The sequence below is a fragment of the Ischnura elegans genome, chromosome 4, assembly GCF_921293095.1.
Source record: "Ischnura elegans chromosome 4, ioIscEleg1.1, whole genome shotgun sequence".
NCBI classification, from domain to species: domain Eukaryota; kingdom Metazoa; phylum Arthropoda; class Insecta; order Odonata; family Coenagrionidae; genus Ischnura; species Ischnura elegans.
In genome coordinates this window covers 5,239,254-5,258,566 of record NC_060249.1, presented here as the reverse complement: position 1 = coordinate 5,258,566, position 19,313 = coordinate 5,239,254, and the positions used below count along the sequence as shown (strand labels likewise).

Here is a 19,313-nt window from a genome sequence, read left to right as displayed (position 1 = left end):
CAATAGATGACAGCTTCGTCAGCAAATAAATTTATTTTACTGCTAATGCGGGAGCAGAGATCATTAATGTATATAATGAACAAAAGGGGGTCGATTACGCTTCCTTGTGGAACACCTGATGTAACTTTTACTACATCAGAGCTAATTCCATCGAGAAGTACTTTTTGTTTACGATCTCTGAGAAAGTCGCGTATCCAGTTTACCACTGTTATGTTTAATCCGCATGACTGCAATTTGTATAAAAGTTTGTTGTGAGGTACAGTGTCGAAAGCTTTCTTAAAATCTAAAAATAGTGCGTCAACTTGTCTTTTCGATTCAACAGATTTTATAACGTCGTGAAGAAAGAGCGCGAGCTGTGTTTCGCAGGATCTATTTTTTCGGAATCCGTGCTGACAGTCATGGAGGAAGTTATGTCTGTCCAAGAAAGTCATGATATTGCTAACGACGATATGCTCAAGTATCTTGCCTATAATCGATGTTAATGAAATCGGAGGGTAGTTGCCTGGGTCATGTCTGTTTCCCTTTTTAAATATGGGTGTAATGATTGCAATTTTCCAGTCTAGCGGTAACTTTCCTTCGGAAAGTAACTTCTTAAATATTATCTCTAAGTAAGGTGCGATATGTGGAGCTAACTCTTTCAGGATATGCGCGAGTATTCCCTCCGGACCCGGAGATTTACTGCTCGTAATCGATTGTAGTTGTTTAGTTATCCTATCACATTGTATAGAGATTTCTTCCATCAGTTCCTCAGTATATGGGAAGTCTAAATTAAATTGAGTATCGTCACTAGTGTATATACTTTCGAAGTGGTAATTTAACGTGTTAGCTTTGCCAATATTTTCGGTGATAAGTTTACCATCTTTATCAAATAACGAATCTACAGTTGAATGTTTTCCCTGAAGCTCTCTCTTGTACAACCAAAGGATTTTGGATTTTCTTCAAGTAATTCACCAAGTACTTTTTCTTGAACTTTCACATTGTAGTTCGCAATGATTTCTTGGTTATTGAGTGTTGTGCAGTGTAACTTAGCTTCAAGTTCGTTCGATTTATTACATAACGTAATGGACTTTATGTGCTATCATTTGCAAAAGTCTTGCAACAAATCGAGCGGCGCCACTTTCGCTCCATTGTCGATTTCTGGCCACCAGTAAATTTGAATGATCACTATCTGGGTATGAATCGTCATGGTAGCTCGGGAATGACTCACGAACGGGTCATCGTGACACGGGAGGGAGACGTAGGAAATCATTACGATGCTCAGTTGAGTAAACGAGCGTAGATGTTGCGTCGTCGCGGCATTTGAGATTATTTTTATACTTGTAGTTGACAGGAGTAGAAAAGTGAAAATATATACCCGTTAAAAGAGTGGGTACCTATGAGGACTGGCTTCCAATGGTAAACCCCATAAGGCTGGCTGGGGGCACGATTTCGCCATTAGGAACACGGAAATCAACTCGCTCGTAAAATTTTTTAAGGACTCAGCGTCATTCAGGAGACTTTATATTAAGTTTTTGAAATATTTGTTCGATATAGGAGACTTAATAAATGAAAAAAAAAAATTAACTGGCAATTTTCAGGAAAAAACACGACTCTTTCGACTCTTTACTTGATTTTTATTTATTATTTCCATTATCCCATAAACAGCACATTTTACGGCCTTTACAATGGGGCATTAACAATTAAAAATGAAGGACATTCACATATGCCCATGCCCTGGACCCAGGCGGGACTCGAAACTGCGACCTTCGGTTTGGCAGGCGAGGACTTTACTCCGCTGCCACCGAGGCCGGCAATTAACATTAACAGCAATGATTGACATTAAATGGTTCCTTACGTAGGTTGAAGCTGATAAAGATATCTTCATAAGCTTTCTTCTTCATTAATTATTAATTTTTGTTTATTGGATAAATATATTTACACCAATGGAAATATTTCCTCGGAAAAAAATGGAATTTTGATTGCCAAAAAAAATCGCTTGGCCTCATCGTTGATAGCAGAATGTGTCTTTATTTTTACTGTTTACATATGTAGGAGAGGCTTAAATTTTTACGATAGCACTAACATATTTAGTGATCATATCGCATTAATCTTCTATTTTGTTATAATATATTAGTTATAGTTTCGATTTTAATATATAGGTCATTATTATATTATTAAGGACAGCCAACTTAAAGAGTGACTTAAAAGTACGACTTTTCTCTATCCATGTATGCCTCCATTGGTAAGGTTTCCTATAACAACGAGGGACAGAGATTAAATTGAAAGTCAATTTCAACCAATATTCACCCTTTTTTACTTCCAGACTATCGATTAGGGAGGTAAAATATTTTGCGCAGAATTTAGCCGCTCCCTCAGCTCTTAACGCTGAATCGGGTGCTCCCGGGCCGTAGTTTTGGTCAGCTGATAGGTCCTGCACCTCGTCTTGCCCTAAATCTTTATCGTAACTTTACCAGCCAAGGACGAGGAAGCAATTTACCGGGAGTAAAACTTGCAGGCCGTACGTGATTCTCACAAACTTCCAAAATAGTGTAAATAGGGCCAATTTTTAGCTCTATCAAATACATTTTCATGCCATAATTTGCTTGAAGAAAGTACGCACAAGAAGAATAGTTGATAAATACCTCAAGATAAGCCTTTCCTGTATTTAAAAATAGGCGCCGGGGTGCGTGCACGATTAAGCATTACCATTACATAGGTTATTCCTAGGATTGTACTTAGTAGATCAGCTGGACTCACATTCTGTCCCTTTCCAACAAAATTACTGTATTAAAAAAACACTGATTGTAGAATACTGAAGCCTAAAGTTTAAAAGTAAAATTCTTCACTTAATTTATATCTTTTTCTATCTCTAAGAAAAGTTTCCTGCTGCCGTCACTGCTCATTTACGAAACGAAAAAGGGTAAAATTGTTCTGAAAAACATTACTGGAGAAATTAACTTAGTAGGAAATGGCGACAAGTTGATGATAAATAGGCAGCATACTACATAGACGGACAGCATAATCGCTGCAAAATATCATTCATAATTTTCTTTTTAATCAGATAAAATTGATCTATTTAAGAAATTACATATATGGAACCTTAGATTATTACGATAGTTCTCATTCTAAAGGTTAATAATGTTGAGCAGTTACGGACCTGTAAAGGAAACCATATAGCACTAGGAATTACATTCACCAGTGATTCTGATTGGAGTTCCTTCAAGAAAACGCAATTGATTCGTCCTACCGCGCTAACCACGCATGATTCCCGTCGCACGGTCATTTAAATTAGAAATTGTTGCAAAAAATGCTCAAATTCAACAGCTGGTACCTTCTTAACATAAATTTCAAAAATAAAAAAACTTTAAAATAAAATACGGATGATAAAAAATTTTCGGCCACGGGATGGAATTGAACGCGGGCCCCTACCATCACCAGCCCGAAGGCTTATCCACTGGGCTATTTCTAGATCAGGGTCATCCAGCTGTAATTTTAAATATTTGATGTTACTGTAACACTGAGCTCCTTAATGTCTTTGTGACAACCTTGTCCGGTAGTGTCCGAGAATATCCACACGGAAGAATGACGCCTCGGTAGCTTAACTGGCTAAAGCACTCGACCGGAAATCGGGGGATCCGGGTTCGAATCCCGGTCAAGGCGAATGATTTTTTCTCTGTGGATCTTTCGCACGATTGTGCATTGCGGGTGACTCCCGTAAAAGTTATCACCGCGGCTAGTCCCGGTATACTTTAAACTAGTCTAGAGCGAACACCTCTTTGTGTTCTATGTCCGGGCCTGCTCTCCGGCTGTGGCACTGTGCGCACGATTTGGACTGCTTGTGGCATCATATGCTCAGCAGTCCAGTCACATCTTGTCCGGTAGTGTCCGAGAATATCCACAGGGAAGAATGATGCCTCGGTAGCTTAACTGGCTAAAGGACTCGACCGGAAATCGGGGGATCCGGGTTCGAATCCCGGTCAAGGCGAATGATTTTTTTCTCTGTGGATCTTTTGCACGATTGTGCATTGCGGGTGACTCCCGTAAAAGTTATCACCGCGGCTAGTCCGGGTGTACTTTAAACAATTTCATTTATGTTGACATGCCGAAGGTGCAACATGCCTTCTATTTCGTTGTCAATTATTTCGTATGTGGTGCTGTGTAAATGTGATTTAACTCTATAAAAACTCCGCCATCTGTTCCATTGAGTCGATTGCATTTGTAAATTTTATATTCTGTAAGAAAAATTTTGCTGTCGCTTAGCCAGCTCTCTGTCCCCATGACCACGTCTGCATCCTGGAAAATATGCTCCATTTAGGCGTGCTTGTTTTTATGCTATGACAATTAACTACAACAAGCTTAATGTCGTATTTTGTAGTTTGAGTTCCGATTGGTTCTTTTCCAAGCTTCTGTGTACTCAGCGGGTGAATTTTATTGGCAGTGCTAATAATATTTGATATGTTTTCTTTCTCTTGAGCACGTGCTATAGGAATATTGACCCTATTGTCTGGCATTACTGCTCCTAAGCTTACTTTCTTGTGAATACTTTCGCATATCGACACCAGTGCCCCGCCGAATGCGTTCCACTTCGGAGATTAGATCCCTAAAGGAATTCAAGATCTCATCATCTCTGCGTTCAGAGGCATCATTAGTGCTGCATGGGCCACCACCGGCAATCTAGAGCAGTCCGTGTCCTACCGCCGCTGAAGTATGGGGTACTAATCCCCCTGATATACACCAGGAGGTGACCCATTGGTCCGCTTTGTCTCTCCTTGCCCTCTTCTCCTCTTGGGGGAGAATCTACCGGATGTTGGAACTCCCTAACAATAGGATCCCCACCCTCCCTCCAGGGGGCCTATGCCTGAGTTTTCACTCGCATGCGAGTGAGTGGTAACTAAGGGGTCACGTGGCCTTTTCTCGAACTACGAGTGAATTTGGTATGCTCGAGTCAGGGGAGTGAGCTCGTACGTACGAAATTTCACTCCCTCACTCACACCCGGTGAAAACCTTTTTCGAAGTACGAGAAATCAACAAACATGGCGAAGGCAATATTGCGACTGCAAGTATTAGAAGATCTAGAAGAGAAAGAGCAAAAGATACGACGAGTTCATCGTGAAATACGGGAACGGAAGTCGCCCTTTAATTTAGACAATTCCAAATTTATTAAATTATATCGTCTAACCAAAGAGATGACCATGGAACTTATCGCAAGTGTAACTCTGTATTTGAGAGCCCCTTCGCGATCATCAGCTCTAACTATCGAAATAAAGGTTATTATCAATTATTAATGCTACTTTTGCCAAATTGACGTATTATGCTTAAATATTTGCTAGTAATAATACTAGTTTTGACAGCTAAAATATACAAATAAATTAAGTGAATGTGATATAAACACCGCCATGAAGAAAGAATAATTTTTTCCTAATAATTTACTATATTGGTCCTTGTAGTACCAGGGAAATGGGAATTAAGTGATATAGAATAAATGTTTTTCAATTTTTATTATTTTTCATTTGAGATAATATCTCTTCAGCTACATTTATCAATCTCCCTCCAAGCCTTTCAATTTCTTCCACCTTCCTCCTTTCCAACTGCACACTTTCCTCCTCCAACTCCATCTTCCTCCTTTTTATTGCCACTTTCTCTTCTTCAAAGACCCCTCTCTTCTGCCAACATCCTTCTCTCCTCTAGCACCATCTTCTCTCTCTCCACCTCGACCAACTGTCCGCTGCCATCTTCGTTGCTGCTTGCGTTCTTGAATCTGGGTTGTAAACAAATAGCAATTACTTCCATTGAATTGATAATTAACAACAGATAGCATGGTGCTAAGTAAATCAGTTTCTTGTAATGTGAATGTTAATTGCTACTGGTATTTTTCTCAGATATTTTGAGTGGGTGCACATTAGTAAATTCAATCACCACAAATTATATATGATGTATTTCGACCAAAAGTCACATTTAGGGAAGGCAAATTAATGCATTATCCATGGTTTTTAATGATAAATGAAATTAGATACTGCTTTATGCACACTTCTTTTCAAGTTACACAACTGATCTGGAAGGATGATTCAACCAAGATGAATTTAAATCACAATAATTTTATGGGGTCATCCAAATGTTGCTGTTGACTTACATGTTAAAAAGTAAATATAGTTGAACATATACCATCAAGTTTAAGTGTTCTCATGTAAATATTATTACTGAAAACAACAAAATCAGCTTCCAAATCCATCATCATACAGGTTTTCAAATAATTTTAATTACTTTGAAGTCATGTACTCATTAAACTCACACTTCACTCATTTAGCATTAACACTGATTCTCAGTTTCATCAAAGTTTTGCTTCGGGAAATAACTATGCTACTTACGGCAACACTTTATAGATATCACGATCGGCCTTCTTAAGGTTTTCCGTTTATTTGTGATTGAACCAAACAATTTGTATTGCTTTCGACATCGGCAATAATCGCATCAAAACTGGAAATGTCAAAAATAACAACCGCATGCACACGCCTCCTCCCACTACTTAAATTCGGGATTATAAATTCAGCATTATTGAAAATAAATGAAAAATAGATAGCTGTGAATGTGGACCTAATTCTTTTTAGACAATCATAAGCCCACCCGTAAGCGAAAGATATCAATTACAGCTCATATGAAAACGCACGTAAAAAACCCAAATGATGCAAAATGACATCAGTCACACACTTAAGAAGGTCGTCATACAATCGCACATCCTATACTGCGAGCCGTTTTTTTTTTACTTTGAGAATATTCGCGTTCTACTACAGATATCTGAAAACAAGAACGTCATGTACTCAACCTCCGTCACTCTTTCCACGATTTGCGTACTCCGCACGCATTCAGCTTCATCGCTACTTCCTCCCACTGTCAGCAGCATACCTGTGGGGTAGAAAACTTTCTCATGGCAAGATATTTATTCGCTGAAATAGGACATTGGAACATTAATATCAACACTAATGCGGTAACTTATTTTCTAGGCAAGGCGCACCATGTTAATTACCTTCAATGAACTCCATCAGCATTTCCTTCTGCTCCTTATTAACTTTGGACATGGCTGGTTCACTTCCAAAATGCCCTTGGTGAATGTGTAAATGAATTTGGCGTACTCGTAATGCGTCATTAGCAACGCAGTTGTTGAATTCCCGGGTAAAATTATTCATACAGAAAGGTGAAGGACGATGATTGGTTGCACGCCGTCCGGAAGCCCTATCCTATCGCCCCTACCGTTACCCTTCCGGCATTGCCACGTCTTGAAACAAGAGTCTCCCCTCCCCCTAAGCCTGTTGTCACGTTGCCATAAACAAATCATTTCTCCCTCGCACCACTCTGATCGAAGATGATTCGGGCATACCGAATTCCGCATTGAACGCTCGTAGTGCGAGATCGGTCGTGCGAGTGCATTCGCATATGAGATATTTCGAACAGACTCGGGCATAGGCCCCCAGGGCTGCCTCTTGAAGTTGTATCCCTCACGACAGGGGCTCCTTCACGAGCTCAAATCTAAACCATTGAAATCGTTGCATATAACGAATACTGAATTGATTCAAGAAACTTCGGCAAATAACCCATCGCCCAAGGAAGCTCCGAGACAATGGGCGTCACTAGCATCTTCATCATCAGTCATTAAGCATTCGGAACCGAATCATCAGATGGACCAGCAACCTGCGAATGAAGATGACTTCACTGTCTTTGACAGAAAGAGAAAACATGTAGAGAAGAAAAAGCGGTGTAACCTCATCATCGGCACCGGAAAAACAGATGCTAATGGCACAAAATTTGGTATTCGAGCGGCAAAAAGGACTGTGTTTGTGTACATAGGTGGCCTAAAAAAGGAGACAACCAAGGAGGAAGTGTCCATTCACATTAAAGATGAATTTAATGTAAACTGTACATTGTGTGATGATGTTGCAAATAGCTGAAGTCTTTACGGCTCATTTAAAGTGTGCGTCAACCAAAAGGACTGTTAAAAAATTGTTAGATTGATCTCGTTGGCCTGAGGGTACAATTGTGAACACATTTATTATGCCTCAAAAAAAGGTTGATATTGATATCGTCAAAAGATCAGTCGATGATCAAATGAACGGGGAGAATAACTCCTGACCAGGTACTTACTCTTCTAGAAAGTCTTGAACGTTGTAATGGACTTTCTTTAGCAGAAAGTCTTTAAGTCGTCTGTTAAAGGATTCTCTGATAGTAGTGTGTTTAATGGCAGAGTACAGATGATTAAAAACTTTGATGGCAACATGAAAGGGACTCTCTCTTGCCATAAATTGACTTGTTGTGGTGCAGCAAATGCACACCCACTCTCTGGCCCATGTATTATGCCCATGTACATATTTGAGCATTTACATCATATTCAATTTTATTACTACTACTTTCTAGTACAGTAAAACCTCTTTACATCGTAATGGAGGGGACCAAAATTTGGACAATTTGATGTATGGAGGTTCAGTATAGAGAGGTTTTAGTTATATGCACCAATTTTTCATATCTTTTGGAAATGAAAGGCACTGCTGTCTTTTAAACTATTATATTTGTGCATTTAAATAAACATTCATGCATTAGTGAACATATATTTATTATTTAATGACAACACAAATTAAGTGAGTGCTATCGTGTGATTTTTACCATGATTCGAGAGAAAATGATGTGATCTCTCCTAATTCAACAGTCACTTTAAATGATTAGGATAGTTTGATATCTTTTTTTTAATTTACTGTTAGGTATTCTCTCATACGGAACAAAATGGCCATAACTATTGGTTAACGTGAAAATTACAGAATATGAAAGGTGTAAAAGAAAAAAAAATAAGCGTGAAACATTTATCGCTGAAAATGTCATTCCATGTACGTAATCGCGGCTGCATTAATGGTCTCTGGTTGTCTTGGTACAATTTGCAGAGGTAGTTAGGCAGTCTCGGGGGTGTCTCCTTGGTATGATAAGTGGAGGTTTTACGATACAAAGAGGTTCACTATAAAGAGGTTTGCCAATAAATTTACATGTAAATCTGACGGGACAGTAGGGGTGGTATGAAGTATGGAGGTTTATTATGTAAATAGGTTCACTATATAGAGGTTTTACTGTACTACTTTCTTCTACCATTTCATTGTTTTTCTCATGGAGTAATAGGATAGGTACAGTCGGATTCAAAAGTATTGCAACAAATGGAGCGGCGCCACTTTCGCCGCAGTTTGGAAATCGAGTTTCGGCATTTTCTATTGTACCAGTGGGAGGGAAATTTGAACAAAATTCCCACCTTCCGTAATATTTTTATAACAACATCATTAAAGGGAAATGTATGCGGGTAATGTGCAATGTTTAATACCACATAATTTATGCAGCTCCTGCTAGATAATACATCTACGTCCAGAACGTCAATTTACCTTCTCTCGTAAGTGGGCCGATCCGTCGAAGTATATTGCCTTACAATTAACGCTGAAGCTTTTCGATCAGTGATAGCGAACATAACATACATATAAAATATCCGCCGCAATATCACAGTAAATAATGCCAGTGAGTGTTTAAAATCAGCTTGATTTAGTGACACTAGAAGACTGGTTCATTCCTTGCCTGACAAAGCTCGTAATGAATCCACAATGGAGTCAACGAGTGAGATGGACTAGTGGTTAAGGAGAAGGCTTACCACGGCAGCAATCCGAAGTCGGTAATTCGAACCTCTCCGGATCAATTTTTTTTTCAGTTACATGGTATAGCAGTAACATTTTTTTCCACTTTAACTCATATTAATTTAATAAAACACTACTGTCGTTTTAAAATTTTGAATAGAGAAAATTCTCTTTATGCTTTCCGCGGATATCATTATACGTTTTTACCGAAATATCAGTGCACCAATAATATGGAAAATATTTCAGTCAGGTAAACTGCTCCATCAAGTCCTTTTTCGTATTACCCGAATATTCTATCTTTTTCAATAATATGTAGACACTCACGAGACCCGCTTAATTGATGGGGCCGGGTCGGAGTAAACTTGGAAGGTTGGCACATGAAGCAACCTGCATTCGTTGCCTTCGCGGCGAGCCGACGAGGGCGGACACGGACGCGACTGAGCAACTGAACCTGGAGTCAAACTCCAGGAGCAAGTGCCCAATCGAAATTAGGATTAGCGGATGGAATGTATTGAGGTAATTCGCGTCCAAACAGACGTTGGGCTGTCTGTGTGTTTTCTTTCGGTCTTCGTGGCGAGGTTTTTCCTATCTTTGGATTCATATTTGGACTCACCGTTTACCTCTTGTCACTACGTGGCTCCGTGGTCGAGTGGGTATATACTGTGTGCTGTAATTTCGTGAGAGTCCTGCGAGGGATCGAGTCCGGAGTAATCATACTTTTTTTCATTTTTTAAAAGATGTATTCTTAATATCAACATAATCTATGCGGGTTACTCAAGAAAAAATCAGCAATGAATTTTTAGACGAAGAAAGGTATTAATTTAATTACTCTAATTTGATATTAGTGACAGGTAGAAAAAAATTAGTATTTTAACTCTTTCACTTAAATATCCAACGACTATAAGCACTTTTCATATAATACCAAATGAATATTATCCATTTTTCTAACTTTTCTAATTTAAATCTAAACTTGGTAATGTTTCTTATGAGATTATTAGTTATCATAGTTGTTTTCTGCAATAATTTTGATTTTGAATATTTCTACTTTTATATTGATTCATAATTTTGTGATAATTGTTTCTTTGAGTTCTGATTATTCTTGTTTGTGGAGTCTTTCCCTCAACCAGCTAATGACAGATGATCGGAGTTCCCTGTGTCTAGGGATTACGTTCAGAATCTGCAAGATTTAAAGACGTAACGCCACACAGTGGCATTGGTTCACTGTCAACTCATGCTTTGTTTACAAGAATTAGCTATATGGATAATTGTTGCTTGCACGTAAATTGCAGACTTCGAATTGAATTCCTCATTTTATTATGAGAATTTTCAAATTATGAACAAAGCTCTACCGTCAGTATTAACGGATTTAATGCATTAACAATTTCCATGTTGATTTTTATACTGAAATTGAGATACATATATGTTAATATTCATGGTTACATTTAGGAATTGTAAGTGCTGCTCAAAAGACAAAGAATTCAATTCTTAGTTTATATTTTTTGAGAAAGGAGCAAATATTTATTTTGCAAACTAACTGAATGAACAATTGCGACTATTCATGTCCCTAATAATAAGTAGTAAAAAGCAACTGAAAAATTAGTACAGAATATGTATATCTTGTTACATAATTGTTAATGTTGATGCATCTAAATGAAATCCATCCGGAACACTTGGGAAGACAATGACGAGAATTCTCGCCATCTGTACGCAACATGTTAAGTGGCAATTTAATCACTGTTGAAAATCCAGGCATAAGTCTGCAACACCGCGCGATAAGGTAAAAAATGCGGGAAAGATTTTTTTCTTTAGCTCCGATGCTAAAAATAGAGATGCACCTCTTACACACGCTTCTACGGTAATTTGTTCCATAGGGGCAGTTTTTATGTTTTTGGCCAAGCATTGACTTTGTTGCAGGGAGTTTTCATTACGGGAGGTTGTTTTGCTTGCATTGTCTGGAATTGGAAGGGTTTGGGATGAAACCAATGACTTCAAAATGGGGGCTTTCCTTAAATCTTTTGCTGAATGGGGGTTAGTTGGATAGAGGTGTTACTTTACTAGGAAAAATTGGGATAGACTTGTTCCCAGAGCGTAACTCTTCCATCATTCCCGTAACTTGCGTTGCTTTTGCAGAGCTGAGCAGTCGGATGCTGGAGACCACCTGCCACAGCACTACCTGGCTCTCTGCTTGGCCACCTTCCATGGGGGTTTGGCAGAGGCAGGAGCCTCGTGTCTGGCTGAGGCAGGGCAGAGGGTGCGGCTGGCATTGTCCCTCCGGGCTGAGCACCACGCATCCCTGCAACTGCTTGCTCTGCTGCTGTCTGCGGAAGGTGCACATGACGAAGCACTAGAGCTGGTCAATGCTTCCCTCGAGAAATATCCCTCATCACTCAACCTTCTGTATGTGCGAGCAGCCCTTGAAGCATTCACTGGCCGACACGAGGTTAGTACCCCTAACCCCCACTCAATTAATTATAATTAAGTTTATTTTCCAAGGGCATATACAGTGAGTCCTCGTTTAACGTCACTTACCATTCCTGAAAAATGTGACGATAAACGAAATGACGTTAATCGAAGCACAATATCCCAAAAGAAACAATGTAAAAAGTGAATATTGGCTCCTAGACCTCACAATTCCTACGCGAAAAAATTTTAGCGTATCATATTTGGGCCATTTCTTATGATGGGAATGCCAAACTATGGCATAAACACGAGTCCCTGTCTTCATTGACGGCAATACCAGCGGCGACGTACATCCTTCTCCATTTTTGTATCTTCCCGCGTTTGTTTTTTCGGCTTCACTATGGTGGTCACCTTGGCATCATCATCGCTGAAACATCGTCGCAGTTACAGGAACCAAGATTAATTGAGAACACGGCGAAAAAGTGACGACAAATACTCCGAGTTCTACCCGGAAAAATTCCTAGAAATCACTTTTCAGGTTCCAGAAAACCGTTATGTCAAGTAAAATTTGCTAAAACTTTACTTGACATTTGCGCACCTACCTAAGAATTCATTTTGCAGAAAATTTGCTATAAACGTAATCGAAATTGACGATAAACACACCGTTTTACACGTCATTTAGACTGACTGTATTACCGCCCACAAAACGAACAACCTGCAACGCCCGCCGCTTCGCATTTTTTCTCGCGCGAAATTTAAAAGACCTGACCAGACCTGACTTTATCGCGAAGCAAAGGTGCGATAAACGAATGACGGTCTCAAAATTTTCGTGACGTTATCGCGAAATGACGTTAAACGGGGTGACGTAGAACGAGGACTCACTGTATACGTGCATGGAGTTGTCAAAAATACAACTACACAACTTTGATCAAGTCAATCACTTAAGCGAAATACAATATGAGAAGTACAATAAAGAAATCGAGAACAAAGTGAAACCTCAAAATAGACTCTCATGTACAGTAAAACCCCTCTTTTACACTTTTGAGGGGGACAAGGAAAAAAAGTGTAAATTGTGGGAAAATGTAAAATCGAGGTTAGGCACAATTTAATGAAAAATAACCCCTTTAAATATAGTTAAATGTTCTATTTTTCATGTGGATCATGTTCTAAATGAATAGCACAGTCTAAACATATGTTTAGACTGTGTGAATAGTAAGTATAAAACCTTTAACTATGATAACAAAAAATTCTTTACTTGTACTGAACTCTCAGTGAGGTAGATCATACAAAACATCAGTCTTCTGAAAGAGATCCTTTAACACAGATAATTGCTGATAAATAAGTAAAACGGATAAACATATTCCATTAACTCCATAAAATTAAAAAAATCTTTTAAAGTAAAAATATTTTAATCTTTGAACAAACTAAAAAAAATATTCGAATTAAAATCCATTTAACATTTACCGTATAAGCTTGTGTAAGAGGCGCACACGTGTAAGAGGCGCACCCCTATTTTGAGGATCGAAGCTATAAAGAAAAAAAAATTTGCGACATTTTTTTTATCCTATCGTGCGGTGTTGCAGACGTATGCCTGGAATTTCGACAGTTATCGAAATGTCCTCTTTCAGTACTATTTGAAAGAGGAAATTTTGATAACTGCGGCGACATAAGAGGAAGTAGAAAGAGTTCCGATCCTCTCTTTGCATACGCCATCGCTCTACGTTGCTTGTCCTACTCACGAACAATTTTGTTTAAAAGCTCTCGCAGGAGTATTGCAATAGAATTGCAGCCGTGGAAAATTTTAAGGCAAAACACGACAGGCAAATGGCATGAGCTTTCCCAAGAGATTGAACAACAATCGGGGCAATCTCAGCGCCGTAGGATAATAACCACGTCGTAGATTTAAGGCCCCTTGCACACACACCGATTTTGGACGGCCGGTAAAATATCGGCCGTCCACATTCCAATAGTGAAAAATGGGAGAGCATTGGAGCTTGCACACGTACCGACCACACGCCGGCACCGGCAAAATGCCGATTAGCTGCCGGCTATTGTCACTGTGGATCGCCGACGCCGGCTCAAAAACTTAGCAACGTATCGTTTGACCGGTAAAAATCCGGCGTGTGTGCTAGCATCGCTTCGCCGGTAAAATATCGGCCAATATTTCACCGTCTGTCCAAAATGGGTGTGTGCGCAAGGGGCCTAACGGAACTACACTCGGCTCTCCATCAACCAATGCCTCTGCCGTTTTTTTCCTTTCCGAGACTCCACAGGAAAATATCAAGTTACAGGGGAACAATGGAAACGTGTTTCATCCCTACCCCATTCCGCCAACTGACCTTTTTCGGTCTACCAGGTTCAATTCCCCGAGTTTCTGGAGGTCAAATGCTACGTGAGTCACCTTCTGAGCTCGAAGATATCTCGATATCTTTCAGCAATTGTATGACACGCACGAGGTTCTAAAAAGAATTAGACCTAACGCGACGTATATCTTACAGCATTTAAGTTTTTTGAGCTCTGATTGATTGACACAAAGATTTATAGCTAAAATTAGGCTACTAATATTCAACATAGTCCAAACAGCACAATTTCGGAAGAAACAAGCGTAGCATAAGCGCATTCAAACGAGACGAGACGGACTGGAAACTCAGGCAACGCAAACTGCGTATATCACATTGCTGCGCCTTCGCCCCTTCGCTTTAAAGGCAACGACGTCACATGCAATATCAGACGTGTTCTTCCCTTGCTCCTTCGCTTGTAGCTTTAAATACGGAGGGGAGGGAGCCCTCTTCCCCTCGACCTCTCCTTCAGCGCTCTTCACTTATAAGCATTTCCGATTTCTTCTATCCACCATTAAGTCCAACAATGAGCACACTCGTTCGAATTTTTTCATCCGCAGGTTGTGACACCAATATTACTATATGCAGTATAAATGCCGCGGCATGTCCACTCGTGGCAATAAATTTAGCGCGTGCTCCGGAGCGAATCACCCCGCGCGATCTTTTCAATGTTCACTTCTGGGGTACCGACATGACGGCGCGATGCTTGCAAGAAATTCAAACAGGAGCATTTTAAAAATACGTCACTAAGGGAGAAACTCCCCTGCCTGCCGCTTGATTTTGACCCAGGGTTTCAGATGACTGACTCACGCGGAAAACCAAGGCCACTCAGTTCCCCTTGAACTTGCAACCGGTGAAGGGGAGGGGGGGAAGATAAGAAGTTTGTGTAAGAGGCGCACCCCCATTTTCGGCTGCGAAATCTGGGAAAAAAGGTGCGCTTCTTACACGCGCTTATACGGTAATTAAAAACAATATGTATCAACCTTAACTCTCAAAAAGTCTTCTTAAAATTGAAAGCAAATAATTTTATATCACCGAGTTTAAATTCAATATTCTGGGATGAATTTAGTGATGAAAAAAGAAGCAACTTTACTATATGTTCTTTTAATTAGCCTTCTTCTGGAAATATTCCATTATCTTTGTTTGATTGGTCATTTTATTTGTGCAAATTATTTCTACTCTTTTTTTCTATGATGTCCAACAGCTCTAATTCTCTCTCATTTCCTGCAACAGTTGGTAAATGTAGCCTTAGTGCACTTACAGCAGATATAGCATTGATTTTGCTTTCTTTTGGCATTTCTATATCATCATCATCATCCTCCTCACTTGTCTTGATATTTTTAAAACATCTGGGATTTTTGGATTTTCCAATGACAAATGGCCTTAACTTTTCACTACCATTAGCATTAGCACCTTACAATATGTACTGTTAAACGCACTTTGCTATGCTTCCCACCATGGCAAGATTCACCTCTAAACTCTTAAAGTCTTATGGGGAAGTGTATTGAAAAAAAGGCCCGTCTCATCAAAATTGAAAATGTCTTTTGGAGCATACCCTTCTATATATGCTCACTTAAACAATGTTCCTTCCACTGTGCTACTGTTTGGGGAACAACACTATTGGTCTCACCACAAATTGTTTTGTATACAACATTATGCCTAGTCTTAAACCTGCTTAACCATCCGTTTGAAGCCTTGAAGTCTTCAATTCCCAGCCTCATTGCCACATGTTGCGCTTTTTCCTTCAAAATAACTCCGCTGATGGGTATGTTCGAGGACCTGGTGCACTGAAACCATTCTTTTAAATTTTCTTCTAGTCTATCATATTTCGAGTACTTAACATATTTTCTAGAGATGGGTCGAATAGCAGATTTCTCAAACTAGAATATCGAATTCAAATATTAAATCATTGCTCGAATATTCGAATACCTCGAATACTAGAATTGCACAAAGCATATTATTTCTTTAGGCTTCTTATTTCTTACTAAGTTTCTATTTCCCTTGATGAATGTATAAACTAGAGATGTGCGAATAGTATCCGCGAATACTCGAATACCTCGAATAATAGAAAGTATTCGATATTCGAGATCTCGAATAGTTATGCCAAAGGTACCGTCTCGAATACCTCGAATACTTTGAATTTCGCGTCATACGCTGTCGCTCGCACGTCGTTGGTAGTTGACTCGGAAAAATGAGAACTCAAGTCGTCTAGTGCATGCAGCGCCGTTTTAGGCAAGCTGACGAAATACATCAAATTCGCGGGTTCGAGCGGTGAAAAGAGTTCGACGTGGGGAACAGAAATTGATCAGATGAAAAAAATCCGAAAATCCCAGGTGTCCCCTATCAGGAGAACCTCAGTTCCGTGGGATAGCAACATTGGCGCATTTCCCACGATCCGCTATCCCCATCCATTCGGCGTTCGCCCCACCCCCTCCGACGATTTTCTCTTCCCCGAAAACAAAAAAAAAGGTCCCGGCTCGTGCAGGGATCGTATTACGAAGACCTCAGCTTTGAAAAAAATATCAAGTTACCGGAAAATAATAGAATCGTGTTTCACCCTTCCCTCTTTCTCCCCACTGACCATTTTCCCGCATCCATCTTTTGATAAAATGAGAGGAGGTGTTTGCCGTGTGTCCTTTGTGGCTAATAATGACAGGCACTTATTTTGAATCTTCCCCAGGAGATGAAACTACCATAGGGAGGAACTCAGTGCCGTGGGATAGTGACATTGGCGCATTTCCCACGATCTGCTATCCCCCTCCATTCAGCATTCGCCTCAACCACTCTTGACGATTTCCTCTTCTCCGAAATCAAACAAAAGATCCCAGCTCGCGCAGGGATTGTATTACAAAGACCTTAGCTTCAAAAAATATCAAGTTACGCGAGAAAAATAAAAACGTGTCTCGCGCCCACCCCCTTTTCTCACCCACTGACCTTTTTCTACCTACCTGCTTCGAATTTCCCCCTTTCTGGAAGTCAACTGCTGCATGAGTCATCTACTAGCCCGAAAGGTGTCTAACAATGACTTTCGGCAATTGTTATTACACCTTTATTGGATTGAAATATTAGTAATGTGCGCGTAATTTAAAAAAGAATAAGACCAAACACGACATATTTCTGACTTTATTTAAGCATTTTGCGCAGGAAAATAAATACCGGGAAGAAGAAGAAATACGACGGAGGCGTAATGCTCAAATAGGGTGGTTTTTTTTATTGCCTAAATCGAAATATTAATACTCCTGAAGTACGTGTTTAACGCTTTTAGAGTTTTATAAGACTATATCTATTTTTCGCGATTAAATTAAAAGTGAAAATTTTCAAGCGCGCGAAAACGCGACGGTTAAGTATGAATGCCGGGAAAAACTCCGCGTGACGTCGTTCTGGTTCCCGCTGCCGCAAGTGAGGTGACCTTGGGGCGAGGCTCTGAGCGCTATTACGACGCAGGATGCTAGCAGGTAGCCGAGTACCATGCTAGCTAGTAGCGCTTGGCTTAAATAAGGATTATTAATACCTTATCAAACAGACTGTGTGATTATTAAGACATGTTTCCCTGAGCTCTGTGCCTCATGCATGCATTGGTAACCTCAGACAATGTAAAACTCCGATCCTCTCGTGTAGAAACTAGGTCCCTGTGATGTCACGTGGAGTGGCATCGCATAGGCGCCAATCTGGCCTTTTTCAAATGAGGTAAAATTGAACATTGCCATTAGTCTAAACCGGTATTTCTAGAACGAAATAATTTGTATATTATGAATACACTAATGGTGGGTAACGAATCACAATCAATACCTTTCGTTTTCTTTAATGAAGGAAACTACCCTATTGTTTACATAAAATTAAAATATTCCATTAATCAGCTAAATTCCTGTTTGAATCCTTTAAAGGCAATCACAATTACTCGCCAAAATCTTGGGTTTCCTGCTGCATAGGCGACCTAGTCAAACATTTTCACATTCATCATTTAGTATTCGAGGTATTCGAAATTCGAGGTATTCGAATATTCGAGCTATGATTTAATATTCGAATTCGATATTCGAATTCGAGAAATCTACTATTCGACCCATCCCTAGTATAAACAAAAAGGTATACAGTGGAACCTTGATCTATCGTTTTCAGGGGGGACGAAAAAAACGATAAATGCGGGAATGCGGACAATCCGAGGCATTTTGCAAAATGCACGCGGTTCTCCACCGGATTTTCTTCAATTATTTTCAGTCCATCTTTGGAAGTTCTCACGAGATAAGCAGATGAATTCGAATTGCTAGCGGGGAGAAACCAAATATCCTGAGAAAATATCCCTTCGACTGTGACAATAGAGATTTATAGCATTACTCATAAATTGTAACTTGATATATGTTTTCGAAAAAAAAATACCACATCAACTTCCGAGAAGCTCTGCTGTGAGGATATCGAGTTTCGCCAGAATAAGTCTCCGTCGTATTTTGACATTTATTTCTTTGCGTAAAATGCTGAAATAAACTCCGAAATACGTCGTGTTTGGTCTTATTCTTTTTGAAATTACACGAACATTACTAGTTTTTCAATCCAATAAAGGTATACTATCAATTGACGAAAGTCATTGTTAGACACCTTTTGTGCTAATAGATGACTCATGCAGCGGTTGACCTCCACAGAAATGTGGAACTTCGAAGCTGGTAGGAAAAAAAAGGTCAGTGGGGGATAAAAGGGAGGGCCCGAAACACGTTTCTATTGTTCTCGTGTAACTTGGTATTTTTTACGAAGCTAAGGTCTTCGTAATATGATCCCTGCGCGAGCTGTGACCTTTTTTTATTTCGAAGAAGAGGAAAGCCTCAGAGGGGGGGAATAGTGCTGAATGGATGGGGATACCGGATCTTGGGAAATGCGCTAATGTAAAAGTATCCCTACTCATGTAGCAGTTGACCTCCAGAAATGGGGAACTTCAAAGCAGGTAGCCAGAAAAAGGTCA

General features: G+C 39.7%; 1 protein-coding gene across 1 annotated transcript in view; it reads left to right on the top strand.

Annotated features, from left to right (window-relative positions):
- The window catches only part of LOC124157013 (tetratricopeptide repeat protein 7B), a 168,509-nt gene that overhangs the window by 75,497 nt on the left and 73,699 nt on the right, over positions 1–19,313 (top strand). Inside the window, exon 12 of the mRNA XM_046531478.1 lies at positions 11,757–12,066. Coding sequence (XP_046387434.1) covers positions 11,757–12,066 — 310 coding nt within the window. The remainder of the gene's footprint in view (positions 1–11,756; positions 12,067–19,313) is intronic.